Source organism: Talpa occidentalis, unplaced genomic scaffold (assembly GCF_014898055.3).
Source record: "Talpa occidentalis isolate TD23 unplaced genomic scaffold, MPIMG_talOcc4v2.1 talOcc4.2, whole genome shotgun sequence".
Classification (NCBI taxonomy): domain Eukaryota; kingdom Metazoa; phylum Chordata; class Mammalia; order Eulipotyphla; family Talpidae; genus Talpa; species Talpa occidentalis.
Window position 1 is genome coordinate 124,257,721 of NW_023602073.1, and position 24,615 is coordinate 124,282,335.

General features: G+C 36.9%; 1 protein-coding gene across 1 annotated transcript in view; it reads right to left on the reverse strand.

The window, feature by feature from the left end:
* Positions 1-3,825: 3,825 nt before the first annotated feature.
* LOC119251527 (protein LEG1 homolog) overlaps positions 3,826-24,615 on the reverse strand; it is a 35,644-nt gene continuing 14,854 nt past the window's right edge. Inside the window, exons 4-9 of the mRNA XM_054698161.1 lie at positions 18,935-19,005; positions 13,331-13,417; positions 11,814-11,998; positions 10,738-10,838; positions 7,215-7,453; positions 3,826-4,095 (exon numbers count right to left, since the gene is read on the reverse strand). Of these exons, the coding sequence (XP_054554136.1) occupies positions 3,995-4,095; positions 7,215-7,453; positions 10,738-10,838; positions 11,814-11,998; positions 13,331-13,417; positions 18,935-19,005 (784 nt within the window). The 3' untranslated portion in view covers positions 3,826-3,994. The remainder of the gene's footprint in view (positions 4,096-7,214; positions 7,454-10,737; positions 10,839-11,813; positions 11,999-13,330; positions 13,418-18,934; positions 19,006-24,615) is intronic.

Sequence of the window (24,615 nt, forward strand, 5' to 3'; positions counted from 1 at the left end):
CCAGTGATGACAGGGACTTAGGGAGCAAGAAAATCATGGTGCTGAAGCTGGCAATTGAGATTATGGCAGGAATTTTATTTTGAAATGATTTTATTTTTTAATATCTCAACCAATGAATGAATGATAATAAGGTAGAGATAGTAATGATCCCTCCAGGCCAGAACAAAAAGTACCTTGCAGATAAAGTGGATTATGTTTCAGCTGCTGAGAAATACTAAGTCTTGGTCTAGTTGATTTCTGTCTTTGTTTGTGTCTCATAGCTATTCCAAAATATGTCACATGTTTTCATGTTGAGTACTTGTAGCTATTATGGGAGAATCACTGCAAATCCAAGTGATTACAGTTGGTGAGATTTCAGAAACATAGCCACATAAAATAAACAGATGGATACAAAATTCAACCTGTGTTTCTAAGAATTGTCAGTAATTTAGATCCCCTTTCCTTTCACACTGTGTACAAGTCTAGACCTAGATGTCCAATCTGTCTCAACTTTAGCAAGATCTGAATTACAGACTGCTTGCAAGTAGTTTATAGGAAACAGGACCCCAGGAATACAGAATGAAAGCCAAGGAAAGGGTAAAAGAAGGAGGAAAAGGTAATGCCAGGAGAGACAATTGAGTTGCCATCACTAAGGTCTGAACACTTAATGTCGTGGGATATATGAGGGGCATCATGCATATCACAGATCTTTCAGCCTTCAGACACAGACTGAGAAGCATTTATCCATCTGCTCTCATCATCCATTATTCAAGGAGTATTAATTTTGTGTTTTTTTTAAATTTTCCTGTATATTATTATGTTTGACATCAGTTGGGGTTTTTACAAACCAGCAGGAGACTGTTTCTCTTAGTCCTGTGGGGTATTGGGCAGCTTGCTTGAAACATGCCTTTCAGGTACATTATGGTGGATTCAAGTCTGTTGTTCTATTTACCATCTTATCTCTCACACACCAAGACTATTTTTCTCCTGTCCCAAATCATTCCAGGAACAGAGACCAGTGATTAGAAACTATCCCTGCCCAAAGTCAATCATAATTTGCATTATCTTGCCTTTCTGGAAGAAAACTCAATACAAGTCTAACCTAGGCCTTCTCCTCACTCCTGTGTTTCCCTTCCCATCACAGTGTTTCCCTTCCATCCTTGTACGAAGGAGCATCTCCTCTTTCTCTATAACGTGAGTAATAAATTCTTTTTTAATGGCATTGGCCTGACTCAGCATTTCGGAAAAACTAAATCTTGGGTATAATTTTTCAAGCACAAAGATGGGCCAATAGGTTCAAATTCTCCTGAAATTTCTGGTTCTACCAGTCTGAAGGCTGTACAGGTTCTCGCAGGTGTCCCAAGTAGCAGCAGGCCAATGGGGAAGAGGTCAAGGGAGTGACTGAAATGAAGCTGCAAGTTATACCTGCATTAAGCAGGTCAAAGCTTGTGTGGAAATGATCATAAGACAGCAGCTTTAGTCAGAACAGAGGTGAAGAAGATTCAGGAGTGATAAACATGAGATGGCCTTTTCAGAACTCCTACACTGTGACCTGGATTATGAGTCAGAACCCGGAAAAGGCAGGTCATGGCCTCATGCAAGCCCAGCCCTTTCTTATGTGTGCATTGAGTTGCCAGAAAACTTTATCAGAAAATAATCTCTAAGTCTCAGACATAATTTGACAGATTTTTCATTAAAGCAAACTTGCCTGGTATTAGCATTGGCCATCCACAATGAGCGAGGTGGAATAGGTGCCTGTCCTTGTGGAGTTGGGCAAAGGATTGCTGTAAAAATGTAATCTCTAAGGAAAGAAAATAGTTTGAATATGCAGAGGAATTTCACCTTCTTTTACCTTGTCCCTCACCCCCTTTCTTTCAATATAAAAGTGAGGTTTCTTTCTCTCTCTCACTTATGGGTGTGAGTGTGGAGAATGGGTTCCTTTACTGGGGCACAACTCTGCTGCATGCTAAGGTAAACATCTGACTTCATTGCATCATTCCATAGAAACTGGACATAAGTGACTTGCAAGATGATGCAGGAACCTACATAATCTACCCTTCCAACCTGAATCCTATCCATAGCCTCCCAAACCCATTATCATTACAATTATATCTCCTCCTTCTCCCCATGTTGCTTAACAGTTTTTCTGCTTTTCCAAGGGCACACCCTGTCAGCTCCCAATTTCCAGCTTTTGTAGTTTTTCTTTCTGCATCATTTTCCCTATGTCTGTATTATTCTCCCTTCAGATATATTCAAGGATCATTTCCTCTTCTCCTATGCATCTCTGCTAAAATACCTCCGTCTCAGCAAGAACTTGTTCATGAAACTTCAATATATGATGCTTGGTATCTTCTCATATGCCTGATAATCTTTCCTAAATTATTCTTTCCTTAGCATTACATATTTACCAAGACTACTGGGTTTGCTTATTATTCAATTCACTTCCATGAAGCCACAAATTTCTCTCTTTTTTTTTTCTGGTATTATGTAATTAAGACCTAGCACAATGCTCTCATATATTAGGTACAAACAAGTATTTTTTTTTGAAAGAACAATTTTTTTCTATGTATTAAATTAGATAAAATTTCCAATGTGCAAAGACATTAAAAATACAAACCATTTACTAACTAATCTCCCTTCCTCATTAAACCATAATCACTCCAGCTGTTATTCTTTTTCCCCCTAAACTCACCATAATTAGAGCACACAGCAGCATTCAATAACCATTTATTTCCACAATAGTATCCTGAATTAGTGACTTATTGAAATGTTAATTCTCCTAACTTCTGTAACATTTGGTGATTGCTAGATAGTGTTTTCTTACTTAATCCTACCTTTCTTGACATATTGTGATTATCAGTGAGTGTTCAGCGATTTTCCTGAAACTTTCATTTAGTAATGATTTCATTGACATACAAAGTCATCATTTTTCTTATTCTTTGGTTAATTTCTCTCCCTTGCTCACTCCTTAGTGAGATGCCTTTCTTACAATTGTTTTAATTTATAAATATTATCTTAAAGGATAAAACATTTGCCTCTGTGAACTGCAAGTTCATAAAAAGTATGGACTAAGAATGATGTTCAGAACATAGTTGTCTAACTTCGAAAGTGTTAGAGGGAAAACCAAGGGAAATGGGACGTTCTGGGTGTGAATCTTCACCCGGGCACTTAAAACAAACAAACAAACAAACCTCAGAATAAGACCCAAGAGCAGGTACACGTATAAATTTAATAAAGGGCTATTTATAAGGGAAATGAAAAGAAGGGGAGCAGAGAGAGTGAGTGAGAGAGGTTATCGTTCCTACCAGTAACGCTGCCTTAGCTGGGGCCTGGCTTGCACACTGAAGGCAGGCAAAAAAACTAACTTCCTTCCAGCCCACGTCTTCCCTTTTCTAACAAGCATGCCACTTAACCCCACCCTTCATTCCCAGCAATCCCCTTCCAAGGGTTATGGCAGATCCATGGCCTGATGGAAGTTTGAGTCCTAGGTGCCTGGGCTCTCCGTGGCATGGAGGTGGAGGGGGAGTTCATTAAGGGCATACTGGTCCCCCCCAAATTATAACTGAACAACTTCCCAAAACACTGATCAATCAAGTAATATCTTCTAAACTAATAGTTGATTTTAAAGTGTTTTAGAAATCCAAATTCATCTCTAATTTTCACTTAAAAATCTTCAGTATTTTTGCTATTTACTATGAAAATCCATTCCTACAAATTTCATGAAATTATTTAGGTAGAATAATATCCAAAAGTATGAACAGATTTTGTGACCTTTATTAACTTATCAGAAGTTGTCAATTATTCAGCTGAATCTACATTATACATTTCAGTTAGTATTGACAGCAATTCAAAAATTATTTATTAAGCAAATTAACAGCAATATTAATTCAAAATTAAAAATAGAGGTACAACAATAACAAAATTATGCAAACATGTAAGGACTAGTCCTTGTGAGTACTCTTCCTTTAACCATTGTCACTGGGTATTTTCATTTTATTATTGATTTCCAGAGAATTTAATTAAAATAGTGAAGGCTGAATTCCAAAATCTCTTGAAATAGATTCCTTGCAACCTTTAACTTCATTACAGTTTCCCAAACAATGAAAGACAATGTTCCTAGAGAAATGGTAAAGGTATTTAAAGTTGTAAGTAAAATTTTAATTTTGATCTCAAATGTTAAAATAATTTTTAAAGGACAAGTTAATTTTTACAGAATGAGCATGTTTTCTATGTTATTTAATAAAACATGTCTTGTTATTTAAAATCATATTATACTTTCATATACAAGCTTACATACATAAACAATTAAAAATAGATATAGCAACAATTAAATACATAAAAACTCATGAAAGGTGAAATACCAATTTTCACAAATAAGACTAATGGGGAAAGAACCATGAGTGCTTTGATGGTGGGGGTTGCGTGGTAACATACATTTGAGGTGTGAACCTACTCCCCTAAATCACATACATTGTTGTAACCTTATGGAACCCAAAGAAGACAAAACAAAAAAAAAAGTTTGCTAACATTCAGGTGTTCAACATTATAATACATCTTTATACGGCATGTGCACTACCAAAAGACTAAATTCCATCCATCATCTCCAATTGATACCCTTTACTTCTTTTTTTAAGATTTATTTATTTATGTATAGAAGAGCTGGGGTACAGGCCAGAGATGCAGGGGGTGAGAGGATTCACCGGAGATGGAGTGGGGAACAGAACAGGCAGATCTACTGAAATACACTGCGGAGGGGAGCAGCAGGCGAGCCAGGAGAGGTCTGCTGCGCCATGTGGGTTCTCCCTGGCCATGGATCAAACTTGTGCTATAGAGGCTGCGGATTGCTTCATAGTGTGGTGCTTAACCCCTTGTGCCATCAGGGAGGCCCTTACTCTTTTTTTAATCCGTCCCCCCACCAGCTTTCCCTCTAGTATCTCCAAATCTGTTCTCTGTATTTATGAGTTTTGTTTGGTTTGTTCATTCTTTTACATTTCACAAGAGTGATTTACTTTTTTTTTTTTTTTAAAGATTTATTTATTTATTTATACAAGATTGATTGATTGATTGATACAAGCACTGGGTACAGTCAGAAGCACGGGAGGGTGAGAGAATTCACCAGAGCAGGGAGTAGAGCAGGCAGAAGGACCGAAGTACACTGCTAAGGGGAGCAGCAGGCGGCAGGAAAGGTCTGCGCGACATGCGGGACCCTCCAGCGGTGGCCGGGGAGCAGCTGGGGATCGAACAGGCGCTGCAGAGGCTGCGGGCAGCTTCGCAACCCAGCGCTCAACCGCTGCACCACCGGGGAGGACCAAGAGTGATTTACTTTTATCCAACTGACTTACATTGCTAAGTGAAATCACATGGTGAAAAGACAAATACCATCTATTATAAACAATCTATAAATCAGATCATTTCTAACCATCTCTCAGTCCCTCACCCTTTACATACTAGGAGGTTATAATTAGCTTATATCATCTGTATCTAGACAGTAATTTCTCTGTCTGACAAGGTGGCAAAGATGATTGGCAGATCAACAAATTTTGTAATTCTCCTATTAATGGGTCTCTCCCAATCCCCATCTACTGGGACTATATAACAATTCTTGCCAAAGTTATGTGAGATACAACTGTATTTGGTAGTTCTGGACCTTTAAATTGCAATGCTATTTTTATTTTTAATCAAGTAATATTTTAAACCTCAAAATATCCATAATTGACAGAATAAGATATTAGGGATGAAATGAGATTATAAAATCCATAGTCTGCAGAAAGGCAAACAGTATTTTAGTCCATCAAGATGACAGAACATGAGTAAAATGAGATTCCAAACATCTACTTCTTTTGAGTCCTTTAAAGAGATACAGGTCAAGTGTTTTAATTTTCACTTGTAAACAACATGAGTCAAAATGGACAATGAGGTAAACTAAATACTACACAGGATAATTTAAAAATGCTAGGTAAAACACCATATTAAAGACATAGAAATCAGTGTTCACTTTGGTCTCTAGTATGGTTACAGCTGATAATACCAAAAAGCAAAATTCTGATAAGTAAAATCAGCTTTGTGGTGGGTGTCAGTGGTTAATAGATGTGAGTGATTCAAGAGGTAGTCAACACCATCACGTTCAAGCTGGTAACTCTCCTAAGCGTTAAGTCACAGATGGATTAAATAGCATAATAGTTTCTCACAGTACAGTACAGTACTTTTTCTGGACTTTTAAAGAGGGGCCAGTTTCTCTGATTCCCTTGACTTTGTGAAGCTGTGAAGATTGATGGTACCACACTTAGAAGGATCCTATTTCCCTGAATTACCATGAAAGAAAGCCTCCTGCTAATAAACACCCCAAATCCTTATGTGAATCAGAAATATAATTCTACTGAATTTTGCTATTATAATTTGAAAGCTTATTTATTCAAACACCAAATGCTACCTAAGTAATATATACATTATGTTTAAATGTAATGAACAATACATTAATTTTAATGTTGATTCATATCCTATTTCCGAATTTTATTTTAGGAAATAGGAATTAAACACACACACACACACACACACACACACACACACACACATTCTTTTTTCCCTCAACAGAAAAAGAGTAACTGGTATCTGGGAAAGCAAATTATATTATAATTTTAAAATTTACAATTATGTAATTTCTTCTTCATTTTCCACTACCAGTAAACATAAAATTTGGAGGAATATGCCTTCCTCCAAATCAGAATTTTTGGGGCGTCAGATTTTTTTTTTTACATGTATAATCAATAGAACAGGATGAAGGACATTCATATAAGACAATTTATTTCATGGTTCTGTTAGTCACGCAAAGTTTCATTATTATATTATTATGTTTTCACTTAAAATCAAAATGAAACAAAATTGTAAAACATTGTCAAAAAAGCTTTCTGCTGCAAAAAAACTTGGAAGAAAATGAACTTATCTCCTTTTTTTCCTTGTCAAACTAAAATGTGGTGATATTCTGCTGTTATTTTCAAGTATCCCAGTGGAAAGTATACTCCAAGTAAGGAAAATATTAGAGAACATGGTAATGCAATGAACCCTATCAGAGATCCACAAGGACTATTGTTAAGACCTTGAAACAGATACTTATACAAGTCAATCTTTCCTTCTTTAGACAGTCCTTGTAAACATTCATAGTTATGAATTTAATGCTATTTCATTACCTATGAAATCAAGGTACAGGGATTTGTAAAATAATAGTCTGTATTTCTTACCTGTGTATTTATGTACTTTGTGAAGAAAACTTAGAGCAAACAGGACAATGTTTTGTAAGTTAGTGAAATCCCTGATGAAGTGGCCTTTATCCCCACTAACAAGCATTCGTGTTGGCAGACCCTTCTGGAATTCATGCGTTCTCATCAAGGTTGAGGGAAAGAGTGGTGGAGCTAAATAATCCACAAATAAAGCCCAGTTGCTTTCAAAATCTGCTTCTTGTTTAGAATAATATTTTAACCTATTAGACAAGTGAGAAGGAAGTATACATTTAGAATTAGTCCACTCAGAATTCTGCCAATTAAATTTTCAAAACAGACCTGCTAGAAACTACATTCTTCTATGTGTTAGGATATGCAACATAGAAATTCAGTGTTGATGGTGGCTCCTAGATTTGAAAATCTGAAAAGACAATATTTGATTATTAAATGTGCAAATTACCATCCTAGAAAATATGTATTTTAGTCAAATGTTTTGCCCTTTTTACAAAGCATGCAAAAACTTGATAAATTCTGAAATGTGACTGAGTCTTTTTATTTTAACTTGAAAATATAAAATCACATTGGAAAAACTTCAGTTAGATTTGGGTATCTTTTGAAGAACACATGATTTTTATTTAAGATAGCCACTAAAAACTGAAATAACTTGCAGAAAAATTTTCTTATTTTTAGGTAGTTTGATATTTGGTCTATTTTTCTGATAATATATACTAGAAACACCTTTTTTCTGTACTTGTGAAAGAAATTTTAAATTTATTTTTAAAAATTTTCAGTGAATAATTTTATATCATTTGTATCACCTATTCTAGTAAACTCTTGAGCTGTATTTTGAACCATGCTCATTCCCTGGGAAATAATTTATATTCTGCATCTTGCTCATCAATCTCTAAGGTCTTCTATGTTAATTTTGGACATTATATGATTTATTGCATTTCCCATGTATTACTCTAAGTAATATAGGCATGGGGGTATAGATGTCATGGACTAGAAAGTAATAGCTATATACCATCTGGTCAAGGAAACACATCTGTATATATGTTGTTCATCTGCAGCTATGTGAAGACAGAGGGTAAAATAACCGCTTTGACTACAGAAAAATTGATTAATACTTTAGGTTCTTATCAAAATACCAATGGCCAACTCTCAAATTTATGAAAGAGAAAATACATGAAGATATTCAGTGCAGGTCATACAATCTTAATAATAGTTTGACTAGACATTGCATAGAATGTAGGGGAGCCAATAGCACATAAAAGAGAGCAAGGGATGTGGACATATCCTTAAGGAGGGAAGAAGAGCTGTGGTTAAGTGTCTCTTAACATCATTTTTATATACAGCATATATAGTTTTATTAACAAAGACGCTATGAGGGTAAAAGCATGGACTTTGGATTCAGACAAAATTTGATATAAATCTCCCTCCTGCCACTATCTACATATTTTCTGAAGAGTTATTTCATATGAAATTTCATTGTTATAAAAATTGAGTGAATTATAGGAAAACTCATAGTTCAGAATCTGGCACTATACAGATATTATAAAAAGAAACTCTAGAAATAGGAGGGTGTGACACCTGTGGAGACAGCATGTAATAGCATAGTAAAGATAATGAAGGGCGTAAAGTAAATATGTTACTATAAAAATAATTGCACTTATAAACACACATTTCTATTAGGAATAACTAAAAGATATTTTTTCCTATGGAATGTGAAAAAAAACAGACACATGTACAATTAAACTTATTCATCCAGCAATTCATGTGATTATCAGTTTGATTCAAGTTATTTATAAATTTGCTCTATTGAAATAGTATTCAAATATAATCACATCCAATAGTTAAAAATAGATGCAATGAAAACAAAAAATCAAGTGAGCAAATGACAGACCTTGTACAACATCTATAAGAAAAATTATCTACAACATCCTTGAACTTTAGCTACTTGAAGTGCTGTCAAAGTTGCAAGAATAAAATCTGACTCTCTTTTTTAAAAAAAATTAAATTTTTTATTTTATATAATTCTTACATCATTTTTTTTTTTTGCACAATGTATTCATTTTCATTTTGGTTATATTCCCCATGCAATTGCACCCCCCCTTATTGGACTCTAATCCTTCCTCTCCACACCCCTCCCCCACCCTCATAGTGTGTCTCTGGTTTATAGTTACTTGTTGATTTTGATAAAACCTGACTCTCTTATCCCTAGAAAAGGCAAATGTCCTGTAGACACAACATGTGGCCACCATACCATTTTTAGAACTCTTCAATCATTCATCAAAATTTACCTCAGTAGATATGTTTTTGTAAGCATCCAATCAGTCATATCTCATATCTGAAGTCAGCCCATCGGAACAAACTGTCTACATAAATATACTTCTAATGCCAATCGACAACTGTCTTACCTGAGTGACTTTCTCATACTATTGACCCAATCCACCTATGCCTGAAAATCCACTGATCCCTTAATGCTGTGACTGTGTCAGTGACACTGTGTCTGACCAACTTAGCTCTCCCTTCCTAGAGTTGAAATAAATTCAATTTTGCCATTTTAATCCAGATATTGAGTGCTGATCCTATCACCCTTTGAAATTACTATGGAAATGTTATTTTCTAGAGAAATGTAGTTTTCCATGTGCTTGGGGAAAAGCTACTAATAAAATTATTATTTTATAAACTATTTTTTATAAACTATAATGACTTGATTTCAAGTTTGATGTCAATAACCCTCTCTCTACTTCCTTGACTGATAACCTCACCCCTCCTTGGTAGTCATCAGAAATAAGTTGAGGAACTGAGTCATAGCAAGAAGATTTTATGATGATTATAATCCTAATTATTCTGCTGGACTTGCAAAGAGGATGAACTCTTGTTGATCAAGGTAAAATCAACTTTTGAAGCAACACTAAGAAATAAACTATACATAGAGTCTCTTGTCTCTGATTTGCTTATCTTAATAGTATGTGAGGTCAGTGGGAAAGATAAATGTAGGTGGTTAGTAATAAGTCCTCAATCACGTGTGCCTGTGTTTACATATGCTTTTAACCCCCTTTCTTTCCTTCTTGCTATCCTCCATTTCTTATTCTGGGTGGCACACACCACCTCTAATAACGTCATTCACTTCACATACTGTTTCATTTAAACTCACTTGCTATAAAATGGAGGGAGAATTTTGACATTACTTTAACTCTCTTGCTTGCTAGCCAAGATGGTTGTATATTTCCTTCCAAATAAATTGCTAAACAAGTTACATTCTTTGATCAAAATGATGCAGAGATCCTATAGCTACTTGCCAATTTGGTCTATGGACACCAGTTTGTGTTTAAACAGACTTTTAAAACTTTTCTGTACTGGTTTTGTTTTATTATTTTTTTTATTTTGTTATGTTTCTTATTTTCCTGTCAGTTTTCTCTTTATCATAGCATTCCCTCATGGTTCACATATTAGTAAATTGAAAAAGACTTCAAGGGACAGTGAAAGATGTAAAGATTGATACCATATTAAAACAAAATAACTTTAGATCCATTCTTACCTATTGTCAAAATTTTTATGAGCAGCCTGCGAGGATGAGACATGTGCAGCCCATAGGTACTTCAACAGGTCTTCAAAGCTACTAGAATGTGACTGAACATGCTATCCAAGAAGAAAAATGGCAATATTGAGGCAAACAATCTCCTATCTTAAAAATCTATTATATTCACAAATACTATATATCACAAATACTATTATATTCACAAATACTATTATATTCACAAATCTATTATAGTCACAAATACCTCTCCTCTCATTCTAAATGAGAGGAGACCATTTTTCTAAGAATTAAGGTTTAAATAATTTGATGCTTAACACTCCCTAAAAAGGTTAATATTATGTTAATTACTAGTAATGCTGAATCCATATGGGAAGAATAAATCACATATTTTTGAAATGTTCAAAATTTTATACTATTCAGAACCCAATCTTTAATATTTTATTCATTTGACTATCCCCTGATATGCAATGAAATTTCCAAAAAATATTTAAAAAGTCAGAAATAGGAAGAATAAGAGGTATAAATGCATTTTATTTAGTCATATGCAATATAATGAACAATTTTTCTAAAAGGAAATTTGATCTTCGGTCATGTACTCTCAGCCATGACACTTTACTTGGAACACCAAAATCTGATTCTCATTGTTAAATAATTATTTTAGTCAATTCATATGTGATTATTTATCAAGAGAATTGAAATAACTTGATCAATTTCACCACAACTTATTCTGTAATTGTATTTCTGAACAGATGATTGCTTAGTTTATCTGAAATTATGATGAACTTGGACACTTTATGCACTATTAATTGACAATTTCTTTGGGCTCACATATCCGCATGTAATTTATGTGGTGCCAGAAGAGTGGATAGGGCAACCATAATACTGTACTGGTAATAAGAAAGATGTCATGCTATAATCTGCTTCTATTAATATTGCTGTCATCATAAACATTTTCATATTAGGAACTTTATTTTTTAGGTCCATATTGTTCAATGCATCAAATATCCTACGTTAAATAATTGAAGAGTTATCTGGTTGCTCTTGGAAGCATAAATTAAAACACTAAAAATCATAACCTGATAAAATTCATTCCACTTTTTCATTGCTTCTGGAAAAGATGAACGACAGCTAGAAATATTATAACAGAAATTCATTTGATCCTTAGATGGTGGCAGAAATGTGACATTGTCTGATGATATCCCCATTATGCCAGAATCAATTGCAGCAAGGAAGGGCATTGCAGAGAGATAATAATTAAAGGCTGTATAAACAAAAGAATTATTATAAATGTTAACATTTGAAAGTGGTTTTATTTTGAATTAAAGAAATCTATTATAAAAGTAAATTCATAGGATGTGGAGAAAAAAGAACTCTCCTGCACTGCTGGTGGGAGTGCAAACTGGTCCAACCAATATGGAGAGCTGTCTGGAGATTCCTCAGTCTGCTAAAGATGGAGCTTCCATATGATTCAGAAATTCCACTCCTAGATACTTACCCGAAGGACACAGAAACATTAATTCAAAAGGGCACCTGCACCCATATGTTTATAGCAGCGCTATTTACAACAGGCAAGCTATGGAAACAACCCAAATGCCCCAAAATAGATGACTGGATCAAGAAGATGTGGTACATATACACAATGGAATATTACTCAGCTATCAAAAAAGATAAACTCATGCAATTTGCAGCAACATGGATGGAGCTGGAGGGGATCATGCTCAGCGAAATAAGCCAGAAAAAAAAAATACCAGATGGTCTCATTCATAGCAGGAACTTAGAAAACCTAAATAAGGGACCAGGGAAAAGACTAGTTATAATAAAGTAAAAATCAAAATCAACAAGCAACTATAAACCAGAGACACACTATAGGGGGTGGGGGGAGGAGGGAGTAGGATCAAAACAAGGGGGGGGGAATTGTATGGGGACTATAACCAAGATGAAAATGCATACATTGTGCAAAAATGAAAAATGATGTAAAAGATCTATAAAATAAAATTTTTAAAAAAGTAAACTCTGAGAGCTAGAAACGTGGTAAGATTTAACTAGCAGTTCTGGGTTTTTCAGAGACCATCGGAAAATTTCCTTTTCTGACACAGGCAACTCAAATATGTTTCTCTTTAAAACTTTACCTTCACAAAACAGAATAGATTTATGTTGTAGATTTATTATTTTAAATCATGGATAATAACTGCACTGGAATTAAAAAAATAGATTCTAAAGTACAATAGATAACAAAGAAAAAATAGAAACATCTATAGAACACTATATTTTTTGAATATATCCTCAATTTGATAACCCGATCTATTTTAAACATTTGCTAATATATACATATTTTCTTGTTGACAAAGCTTTATTTGATAAGAGATCATAAATTCTTCTATTTATTTTTATAATCAGATAAACTAATAAGGAACATTTTAAATATCTAGCTAAAAACCCATTTCAAAACATTCAGAAGATTTGAATCAAGCAGATTCTTGTAATAAAACCAGTTATGTTGGCACTTATTTTTGTTCTAATTGAGATTATAGGTCATATGGATTCTTTATAGAAAGGTCATCAACTTGAGTTCTGATTGTTACATTTAACTTACCAGCCCACCAACTGTCCACGGAGATGCACAGATGAGCCCCAGAAGTGTAGCCACAGTCTGTTTTTTGGGTGGGATCAGCTAATCTGCCTAAAAGGGACACCCAGACATGGGTTAATGAAGTAGAAAAAATAAAAATATTTAGCAAGATCCATTATATTTACAGGAAGGTACAAAACATTTATTCACTGAAAGAATTGTGACAGCATTTCCCCCACTGGCATTCCTCTGGCTTTTTGCTTTGTTTCCTTTGTCTCCCATTCATATTCTTTCCTTCTCGTTAGCATCCGTGCAGTAAGTCTCTGCATCCCCATGCTGGCATGCTCCTTGCTCTCATGGACTTTTTTTTTTAATTTATTTTTATTTATACAATAGCTGGGGTACAGGCCAGAGGCACAGGAGGGTGAGAGAATTCACCAGAGAAAGATCGGGGAGCAGAACAGGCAGACTGACCAAAAGCACTACTGAGGGGAGCAGCGGGTAAGACAGGAGAGGTCTGCCGCACCATGTGGGTATCTCCATGGCCGGCCGGGAATCGAACCCGCGCTGCAGAGGCTGCAGACAGCTTCACAGCGCTGCGCTCAACCTGCTGTTCCACTGGGGAGGCCCCAGACATTTTTTTTTAAACATCTGTAATTTGTATTTCTTCTACTCACCTAACTCTTCAACTCTTTGCATTCAATATTAGAGTCAATATTTATGTGTATGAAGCAAGCTCTAGACTGTTGGCCTAAAACCAAATCCTTTTCCTTTGCTTCACCACTATTTAACCCTGGGCAAATAACTACAATAAACTTCATTTTTTTAATCTATGTACTATAGAAACTAACAATAATTACCTCATCGAGGTTTGGGGATATTAAATGAAAAAAGGACATAAAAAGTGCTCAGGACATGTGCTAAAAAATATTAGTCATTATTCAATTTTTTCACTTTTTCTTTATATCAAGTTCTTTTATCTCCTATTTTCTTTTTTTTTTTTTACTTTTTTGTTTGTATTTGGAAGTTTAGGATTCCCCTTTCTTGTGAAGCTCTGTGGTGCTCCCACGAGCACATGTACTTCTCTAGTGCTTCTCCCTGTTTTGTTTTGCCTCTCATGCTCTCCGATTACCCCTTATGCCTCAGTTCTAGAGCCAGCTTTCAAGGCTAATTTTTGAGTTTGGCTTTATCTGACCCTTTGTCTAGTTTCTCTATATTCCACTTATAAGTGACACTATCTGGTATTTGTCTTTCTCCTTCTGACTTATTTCACTGAGCGTAATCCTTTCCAGTTCTTTCAAATCTTCCCTTTCTGCTTCTTTCACACTTGAATTCTCATCTGTTCTACCTTTTAAATATATCCCTGTATATCGTTTCCTCTGTCTCTGATTCTATGAACATCTCTTTCCCCTTTTCAACCATCTCCACATCTAATTTATTTCCTGTACTCCTGCTAACTTTCTTTTATCTTCATTTCCCCCCAGTGGTTTGACCTTCAGTATTACTTTGACCTCTCTCATGTTCAGGTTTTACTCATTTATTGGGAACATCCCCTTTTTTTCTCCAAGTAAATCTTCTCCAGTAACATTTACACTTTCTTCCTTCTCTTTCCTGTTCACAGTATTTTCTTTTTTAAGATTATTTATTTATGCATACAAGAGTTGGGGTACAGGCCAGAGGTGAGGGGCGGGCATGAGAGGATTCACCAGAGACAGAGCGGGGAACAGAACAGGCAGATTGACCGAAGTACAATGCTGAGGGGAGCAGCGGGTGAGTCAGGAGAGGTCTGCTGCACCATGTGGGTAGCTCCCTGGCCAGCTGGGGATCGAACTCTTGCTACAGAGGCTGTGGACAGCTTCATAGGTTGCATCCTAACCCCTTGCACCACCAGGGAGGCCCCTGTTCACAATATTTTCTATGTCCTTTCTTCCCACCAGTTCTACACATGCTTCTCATGAGTCTATTTTGTTTCTATTTTACTTTCTATCCTAGTTTTTCATTTAATGCTTTTGGACATGCTTCACCTAAAGTGGACAAGAACACATTTCTGAGAAATCTGTTAGTTCATGTAGAGTTCTCAAAATTACTATTCCTCATTTGAAATAGAATAATATTCAAATGTGTGAAACATTCTTCTCTTGGTTTTGGGGTTTTATCTCATTTGGGAGTTGTTATGAATTTTCTAGACTTTCTCTTCTTATAAACCTCCTCAGTCTCTGAAGAAGTTTATCCATGATGCTAACCTAAGGATTCCTTTATGTGGTGACTTCCTAATCTTCTACTCTGATTCCTCAGAATGTTTCAGTTCCATTTTTGTTAAATAGCCACAGAACTCCTTTATTGGTGATTAATTCTCTTTCCAACTGAGTCTGCCTAAGACAACACTTGGCCTTGACAGTCAGGGATGCTGCTTCATCAACCTTCTGTTTCATGTCAGAGAAGGTTTACCACTCTTCGGCATGCTTAACTGTCCCCCCCTTTTCTATAGTCAAACTGTGTCTAGGTCCTGTTGTGCTAACCTCTGAAGAACACTGTACTTGCTTTCCTATGACAAGAAATACATTATTCTCAATAAATGACCAAAAGCTGTATTTTGTTATGCCAATGTTTTAAGACCAAAAGTGTACTAGATGCTGTATTTGTTACTATGCAAAGACAAATTTCTGCCATAAACTTAACTTATTTTCCAATTATATTATTTCCCTAGCACAAGTTATGTAACTTTGTACTCCAAAACTCACCCTTTCTCTTTCTCTTTTTCTCTCACATATGCAATGCTTACTCAAAACTGTCTTTAACTCATTCTATTTCTTTCTTCATGATTACTTTTAAAATTTTAGCATTCTATCTTTCATTTTTTTCAAGATTCACTCCATATATTACTCTATTTCCAGGTTTTTCCAGCATACAATACTCACTTTTATTCAGTATTGTAGGCTTTTGCCATTTATTATCCTCTGGTTATGTAATTTCTTATTTTCCCTCTAATCATGTTGTTAGTCCTTTAAGGGAAGGCATAAAAAAGTACTGTAAATATCTTCTCTAATCTTTAAAAAAAAAAATAAAAATCTTCTCCACTGGCCACAACTTTCTTTTCATTTCTTCCTTATCCAGCTTCAAGTCCCAACATTCTCTTCCCAATGCTAACATTTTTTACCATTAAATCTTCTTTTAAGAAATAAAAATGGGGGGCCACCCCTGGTGGCGCAGCCGTTGAGCGCTGGGCTGCGAAGCTGCCCACAGCCTCTGCAGCGCTGGTTCAATCACTGGCCGCCAGGCGAGGGTCCCACAGGGTGCACAGACCTCTCCTACCGTGCCCGCTGCTCCCCTCAGCAGTATATTTCATCAATCTGCCTGTTCTGCTCCCTGCTCTGGCTCTGGTGAATTCTCTCACCCTCCCGTGCTTCTGACAGTACCCAGTGCTTGTATAAATAAATATATAAATCTAAAAAAAAAAAGAAATAAAAATGAATGACTATTGACATAAGTAACTAGATGGATGAATCTCCAAACAATTATGATGAGATTAACCAGACCAAAAAAAAACCAAAAACCAAAAAAAAAAAAACAAAAACAAAAGCAAACAAAAAACCAGAGTACACAACTATTTTTATGAAAATTCTAGATCATGCTATCTCATCTGTAGAGATGTAAAGTAGATCAGTAGCTTGTGAAGCTGGAAAGTGTAGTGGGCAAGGAATTGGGGGAGCAGGAGGTTAAGGATGGAGTGAACACAGTGGACAGTGAAGTTCCTGAAGGTGAGCATACAAAGGGGAAAAAGAAAATTTTTAGAATGATGCATTTTATTTATCATCTGTGATGATGGGGTCAAGGCTATATATGCATATTAAACTTATCAAATAATACATTCTTAATGTGTGCTTTATTATAAACTTCTTATATATTATAAAGTTTTTTTTTTTAAAAGAAATTCTGCTAGGCAAGCAAGCAACAAACACTTAAAGTGCTTAAGTTTTGTGCAAGCATTAGGTCCTTATTACTAAATTGCACCATATTCTCACTTAAGGGCTTATTCAAGACTCCTCAGTCTGAGTCCTAACACATTTCTTAGCTGAGTCCATATAGATCTTCTTAAATTTATCTTCCACTATTTTTTTTTTCATAATCCAACTATCCCAAATATGTAGTAGTCTTCCACCCAATACAACCTATATTATTACCATCTTTTAAATTTGTTTCTTAGCAATTATATTCTAGTAATGCCTCTACCAACTTCTTTGGTCCTACTTTTTGTATAAATTTAACCCATGGTTGTCTCTTGTGTTTCCTGAGCTGCTCTTATGTTTACAGTGGTTTTAGATTTAGTATGCCATTGGTGAAATACTTTTATAGACTACTTTCATTATTTTTAAGCTCGTTTTGATTTTCTCTAGTTGGACCATGTGGTATATTTACAATTCAATGAAATACTAAGTAAAGTCAGTCACTTAATAAAATAGAATTCCATTTATTGTGTCCTTAAATGAAAATGAAAATTTGAGAAGCATCCAGTTTAACATTCTACCTTGTCTTTGGTTCATGACTGGACCCAGGATAGAAAATTGTGCTAATAGTGGCTTTACGTGCTCGTCAGGGGAGCTGGTTATAGTTTAAGTGGACCTTATGTTTGATTTCCCCCAGAACCTTGTCTCAGGGGATCAGATATTCCTCTTCTCCAGGCCAAGAACAACCTAAGAATAGGAATTATACTGAGTGCAAGAAGATCCCTCTGAAAACCTTGGTTGTGATGTCAGCTGAGGATATCATCATAGATCAGATCTTACAGGCCTATCTTTCCCACCACTGCATTGCCTCATTAATTACTTTCTTCCAATACTATTTTCTAGAAGCTGATAGTGAAAGTTCCTTATTTCTTGTATGCCATTGTTAGCTAGAACAAGATAGCTTGGGATTTAGGATATTTTTGATCCAAAACCAAAAATCTACTTCCATTCCTTAGTGTAGACACTATTTTCATGGAAAGAACACATGAGAGAAAGGTTTCCTAACAGGTTTTTTCTCCTTTGTCACTCAAGTCTATATGATTACTTGAATTGTAGATAATACACTCTTCAATCTTGTGTATTTAATGAATATCATCCATCAGTTCTTAGACCTAGTCTTGATTCCTAGCAGCACCTCAATAAATGGCTGTTGATATTAAATGAATCGTGTCTAGTATGCTGTGTCTCAGAGAATGTGGTGACCACTAGCCATTGTGGCTACTAATATTGAAATTAAGAAAAAGTAAGAATTTGGTTTTGTGGAAGCATCAGTCATTTGAAGTAGTCAATATTCAAGGGACAAGTGATTACAGGATGGCTTCTGTTCCTGTACTAGATATAGAAATATAGATTTTCATCATTGCACACAGATCTATTGGACATTGGTGGGTAAAAAGACCATACAAGTATTATTCCATAAATGTTTGATAAGACAACACTTATGGGGAGAAAATAGGAAAGGAGTGGGAAATAGAATGGCTGAGAAAGAGATTAGTTGGAGTTGGAAGGGAAAGAGAAAATATAATCAATTTTCAAAAATGTTGTGTTATTTGTAAGGTATTACCTCCTAGTTAATTTAAATTTAAATCAAAGGGTCATTGAAATGAAAGAGTTTCCTTCTTACCTGTATGATACTGCCATCCAAAATGTATAGGCAGAGGGGACGGAGCAACATGGCGGCGAGGAGACGCTGCGAGTAAGATCTCCCATTAAAAAAAGTGAATAGGGAGGAAAAGCGGCAGGTCCCAGTGAGAACCGGGACACGGAAGATAAACGGGTGACGCCAGCAAACTGCCCCAAGAAGAAAGTGGCCATAAAAGAGGACCAGAAGGGAGGGAAGCGCAGAACCCTGCTCCCCTCCCCCGCCCACAGAGGCGGCACTCTCCGACCGGCAGAGAGGAGGAAACAACAAACCAAAACGACCAACAAGAACAAACGACGCAGCAAGCGGGACTGTGCGTGGAAAGGAACTATTGCAGCCACCACACCCCGTGAACCGGAGCTGTGGAGAACCCTGCAGGATCCGCCGTGGAGGTGAGCTCCGGGCGCCATTAAAGAGAGACCCCGCCCAGGAGGAGACCAGCCCCAGCACACAGCCCCGGGCTGCCCGGTAAGCCTGCTCGGAAAAGGGGCGCGCTGGAAAAGCAGGCGCGGAGCGCGGTCAGGATTGCCCGGAAAAGCGGCGCGCTGGAAAACCAAGTGCGGATCGGAATCGGGATCGCGCGCGGAAAAGCAGTGCAGTTGAAAAGCAAACGCGGATCCAGATCGCAGCTGCCCAGGTCCCTGTGCCTGCATCCTAGGCTTGCGGGGAGACGCGCGGAGGCCCTCACTGAGTGAGCAGGAATCAGGCGCCCAGGCACGGGAGCGGGATTCAAAAGGCGCCATTCCTGTGCCACTGAACTGGGCTACAGCCTGAGTCCTGGAACTGAGGGCTTTGGAACTGACACCCGGGACACAAAATTAGGGGCGTGGGTTCCCCACGACGGTGGGGCACAAGGCAGACACAGCACCCCAAAGCCGTTGAGGTTTACCCTACCATTCCCGCTCTATTCCCTGTCCCACGGGGTGGAAAATCAGCTCCCCAAGGGCTCCAGGAGAGATCTCTGGCGCCACCTAGCGACTTGAAGCCAGCAGAGGCGCCTAGAGGAGCCAGTGGCCAGCTGGGGAGTTAGCCCAAGCCGGGCCCCTTCCGACCAGTAGTCTGAGCCCACAGGGGGAGCGAGCACCCACAGCCGGGGCAGACCAGGTGCGCAGAAGAGTGTGCCTGAGACCGGACGTGCAGGGAGTGTGTCCCACATCACCATCTTAAAACAGGGACATTTCTTCAGTAAAGACTACCTGCAGAAGGCTTCCTCAGGAGCCAGAGGTGAGTGGGGGAAGTTCGCCCACGCCAGACCCCATCTGGCCTGCAGTCCAAGCCCAGAGGGGGAGCAGGAACCCACCGCTGGGGCAGACCAGGCGCACAGGGGAGTGTGTCCCCACATCGGCATTTTAGAACAGGGACCTTTCTCCAGTAAAGACTGCTTGAAACTGACAGATGACTCCTGGAGGAACCAGAGGAGAGCAGAGAAGCTCACCCAAGATGCCGACAAGTCCCAACTACACAGTGTCCCAACGCATACGGCAAATTAGAAAACAGACAGTAGGGAGGAGAAGAACCACACGCAACCTAGCAACTCCCCAGGGAAAAAGCACACCACAAAAAGAAAAGCAGCCCCCAGATTGCAACGACAGTAACTTGGAAGAACTTCTGAGCCTTCCAGAAAGAGAATTTAAAATTGCCGTGATTAAAAAACTGACAGAAGTCATAAAGGAAAACAATGATAAGGGAAAAATAATCAACGATCAGAAGAATGCAATTGAGTCCCTAGAGAGGGAAAACAATGGTCAGAAGAATGAAATTGAGTCCCTAAAGAGGGAAGTAAAAGAAATGCAGGAGATCAAAGAATTAATGGAAGAACTAAAGAATTCTGGGAAAAGCAATGAAAGCAGAATAGATGAAATGGAAGAACGAATAAGTAATCTTGAAGACACAGAAATAAAAAGAACCAAAACAGAAAAGGAAAGAGAAGTACAAGGAAAAAGAACGAAGAAAGACTACGGGAACTATCTGACTCCATGAGGAAAGGAAATATAAGAGTTATAGGAATACCAGAAGGAGAGGAGAGAGATGTAGGAACAGAGAAAATATTCAAAGAGATAATTGAAGAGAACTTCCCAAATGTGAAGAAGGAGCTGAAAATTGATATACAAGAAGCAAGAAGAACACCAAACTTCTACGACGAAAGGAAAAATACAGCAAGACATATAATAGTAAAGCTCCCAAGAATCCAGGACAAGGAAAAAATAATGAAGCTGGCAAGAGGGAAGAAACAGATAACATTCAAAGGAAAGCCAATCAGGCTGACATCAGACTTCTCCGAAGAAACTCTACGGTCAAGGAGAGAGTGGAGGGACATAGTCAACAGACTCCAAGAAAACAGATGCCAACCAAGAATTCTCTATCCCGCAAAGCTCTCCTTCCTCTTTGAAGAAAGAATATGGACCTTCCCAGACAAACAGAAACTCCGGAATTTCATTACAACTAAACCCTCACTCCAAAAAATACTACAAGGAGTCCTAAAGTCAGAACCTCAGAGGGAGGAATAACAATGAAAGAAGGCCAAAAAAAAAAAAGTTATTAAAAGAATAAATAAATAAAATCAAAGGAAAGACAAACACAATGGCAAATACAGATGCTAACATATCAATATTAACTCTAAATGTAAATGGACTAAACTCTTCAATAAAAAGACACAGAGTTGCAGCCTGGATTAAGAAACAAAACCCAACCTTTTGCTGTCTCCAGGAAACACATTTAGCTACAAAAGATAAAAATAGGCTCAAAGTTAAAGGATGGAAAACAATCCTACAAGCAAATGGACCAAAAAAGAAAGCAGGAACAGCTATACTTATATCAGATAAAACAGATTTCAAACTCAAAAAGATAAAAAGAGACCCCAATGGTCACTACATTATGATCAAGGGGACAATACTTCAAGAAGAAATAACACTCATTAACATATACTCACCAAACGAAGGAGCACCAAAATATATCAGACAACTGTTGTCCTCTCTGAAAACAGACATCAGAGAAAACACATACGTAGTGGGAGACTTCAACACACCACTATCAACAATGGATAGATCAACAAGACAAAAAATAAGTAAAGAAACCAAAGCTCAAAATAAGGACCTAGAGCAATTGGGCTTAACAGACATCTATAGAACACTAAACCCCAAAAAAACGGAGTACACATTTTTCTCAAGCGCACACGGATCATTCTCCAGGATCGATCACATACTGGGGCACAAGACAAACATCAACAGATACACCAAGATTGAAATCATATCAACCATCTTTTCTGACCATGAAGGCATCAAACTAGAAATAAACCATAAAAAGAAGGCAAGGAACTTTCCTACCTCATGGAGATTAAAAACCACACTACTGGAAGACCACTGGACTAATGAGGAGATCAAAGAAGAAATTAAAAAATTCTTTGAATTGAACGACAAGGAGGACACCAATATCCTAAATGTATGGGATGCAGCAAAAGCAGTAATAAGAGGAAAATACATAGCAATAGAAGCTCACATCAAGAAACAAGAAAGAACTCAAAAAACAACCTAATCTCGAAGATCAAAGATCTAGAAAAAGAACAACAAAAAAACCCCAAAACCAGTAGAAGAAAAGAATAATAAAACCAAAGCAGAAATAAATGAAATTGAAACTAAAAAACAATCCAAAAGATCAATGAAACCAAGAGCTGGTTCTTTGAAAAAATCAATAAAATAGACAAACCCCTAGCCAGGCTCACAAAAGAAAAAAGGGAGAAAGCACAAATAAACAGGATCATCAATGAAAGAGGAGAAATCACAAAGGACACAGCAGAAATCAAAAGAATAATCAGTAACTACTATGAACAGTTATATGGAAACAAGTTTAACAATCTACAGGAGATGGACAAATTCCTACAACTCTACAATCACCCAAAGCTAGATAAAGAAGAAATAGAACACCTAAACAGACCAATTACAAGCAGCGAAATTGAAATGGTAATCAAAAACCTCCCCAAAAACAAAAGCCCAGGACCTGATGGATTTACAAATGAATTCTACCAAACATTCAGAGACGAATTAGTGCCTATCCTTCACAAACTCTTCCAAAAAATTGAGAAGGAAGGGACAATACCAAACACGTTCTATGAAGCCAACATTACACTAATACCAAAACCGAACAAGGACAACACTAAAAAGGAAAACTACAGGCCAATCTCCCTAATGAACACTGATGCAAAAATCCTCAATAAAATTTTAGCTATCAGAATCCAACAATGCATCCATAAGATAATTCACCACGACCAAGTAGGATTCATTCCAGGGACACAAGGATGGTTTAACATCCGAAAATCAATCAACGTTATCCAACACATCAACAAAAAGAAATATAAAAACCATATGATAATATCAATAGATGCTGAGAAAGCCTTCGACAAAGTGCAACACCCATTCATGATAAAAGCCCTTGAAATTCTTGGGATACAAGGAACATACCTCAACATCATAAAGGCCATCTATGACAAGCCAACAGCCAGTATCATTCTCAATGGTGAAAAGCTGAAAGCAATTCCATTAAGATCTGGAACAAGACAAGGATGTCCACTCTCACCACTGCTTTTCAATATAATACTGGAAGTCCTAGCCAGAGCAATAAGACAAGAGAAAGACATCCAAGGAATCCAAATAGGAAAAGAAGAAGTCAAACTATCACTATTTGCAGATGATATGATAAATACATAAGAACCCAAAAAGTCCACAGAAAAACTAATTCAACTCATCAATCAGTTCAGTAAAGTGGCAGGATACAAAATCAACACACAAAAGTCAGTAGCCTTCCTATACACAAACAATAAATCTGAAGAAGAAATCAAAAAAAACATCCCTTTTTTTATTGAAACAAAAAAAATCAAATATTTGGGAATAAATCTAACAAAAAGAGGTAAAGGACCTATACAAAGAAAACTATAAAACACTGTTAAAAGAAATAGAAGAAGACACAAAGAAATGGAAAGACATCCCCTGCTCATGGATTGGAAGAATAAACATTATTAAAATGGCCATCCTCCCAAAAGCAATATACAGATTCAATGCTATTCCAATCAAAATTTCAATGTCATTCTTCAAAGAAATAGAACAATTATTGATGAAATTCATATGGAATCACAAAAACCCCGAATAGCCAAAGCTCTCCTGAAAAAAAAAGAAGGGAATGGAGGCATCACACTCCCAGACTTCAAACTCTACTACAAAGCCATAATCATCAAAACTGCATGGTATTGGAACAAGAACAGACATACAGACCAATGGAATCGAATAGAAAATCCAGAAATAAACCCACAGATTTATGGTCAACTAATCTTTGACAAAGGAGCAAAGACTATGCATTGGAGCAAAGAAAGTTTGTTCAATAAATGGTGAGGGAAAACTGGGTCGCTACATGCAAAAGAATGAAGCTTGACCACTACCTCACACCATACACAAAAATCAACTCAAAATGGATTAAAGAACTAGACATAAGACCTGAAACCATAAAATATATAGAAGGAAATATAGGTGAAACACTACGTGATTTGCACATCAAAGACATCTTTACAGACACATCACCCAAAGCAGTGATAGTGAAGAGAAAGATAAACAGCTGGGACTACATCAAATTAAAGAGCTTCTGCACAGCAAAAGAGACAATAACAAAAACAAAGAGAA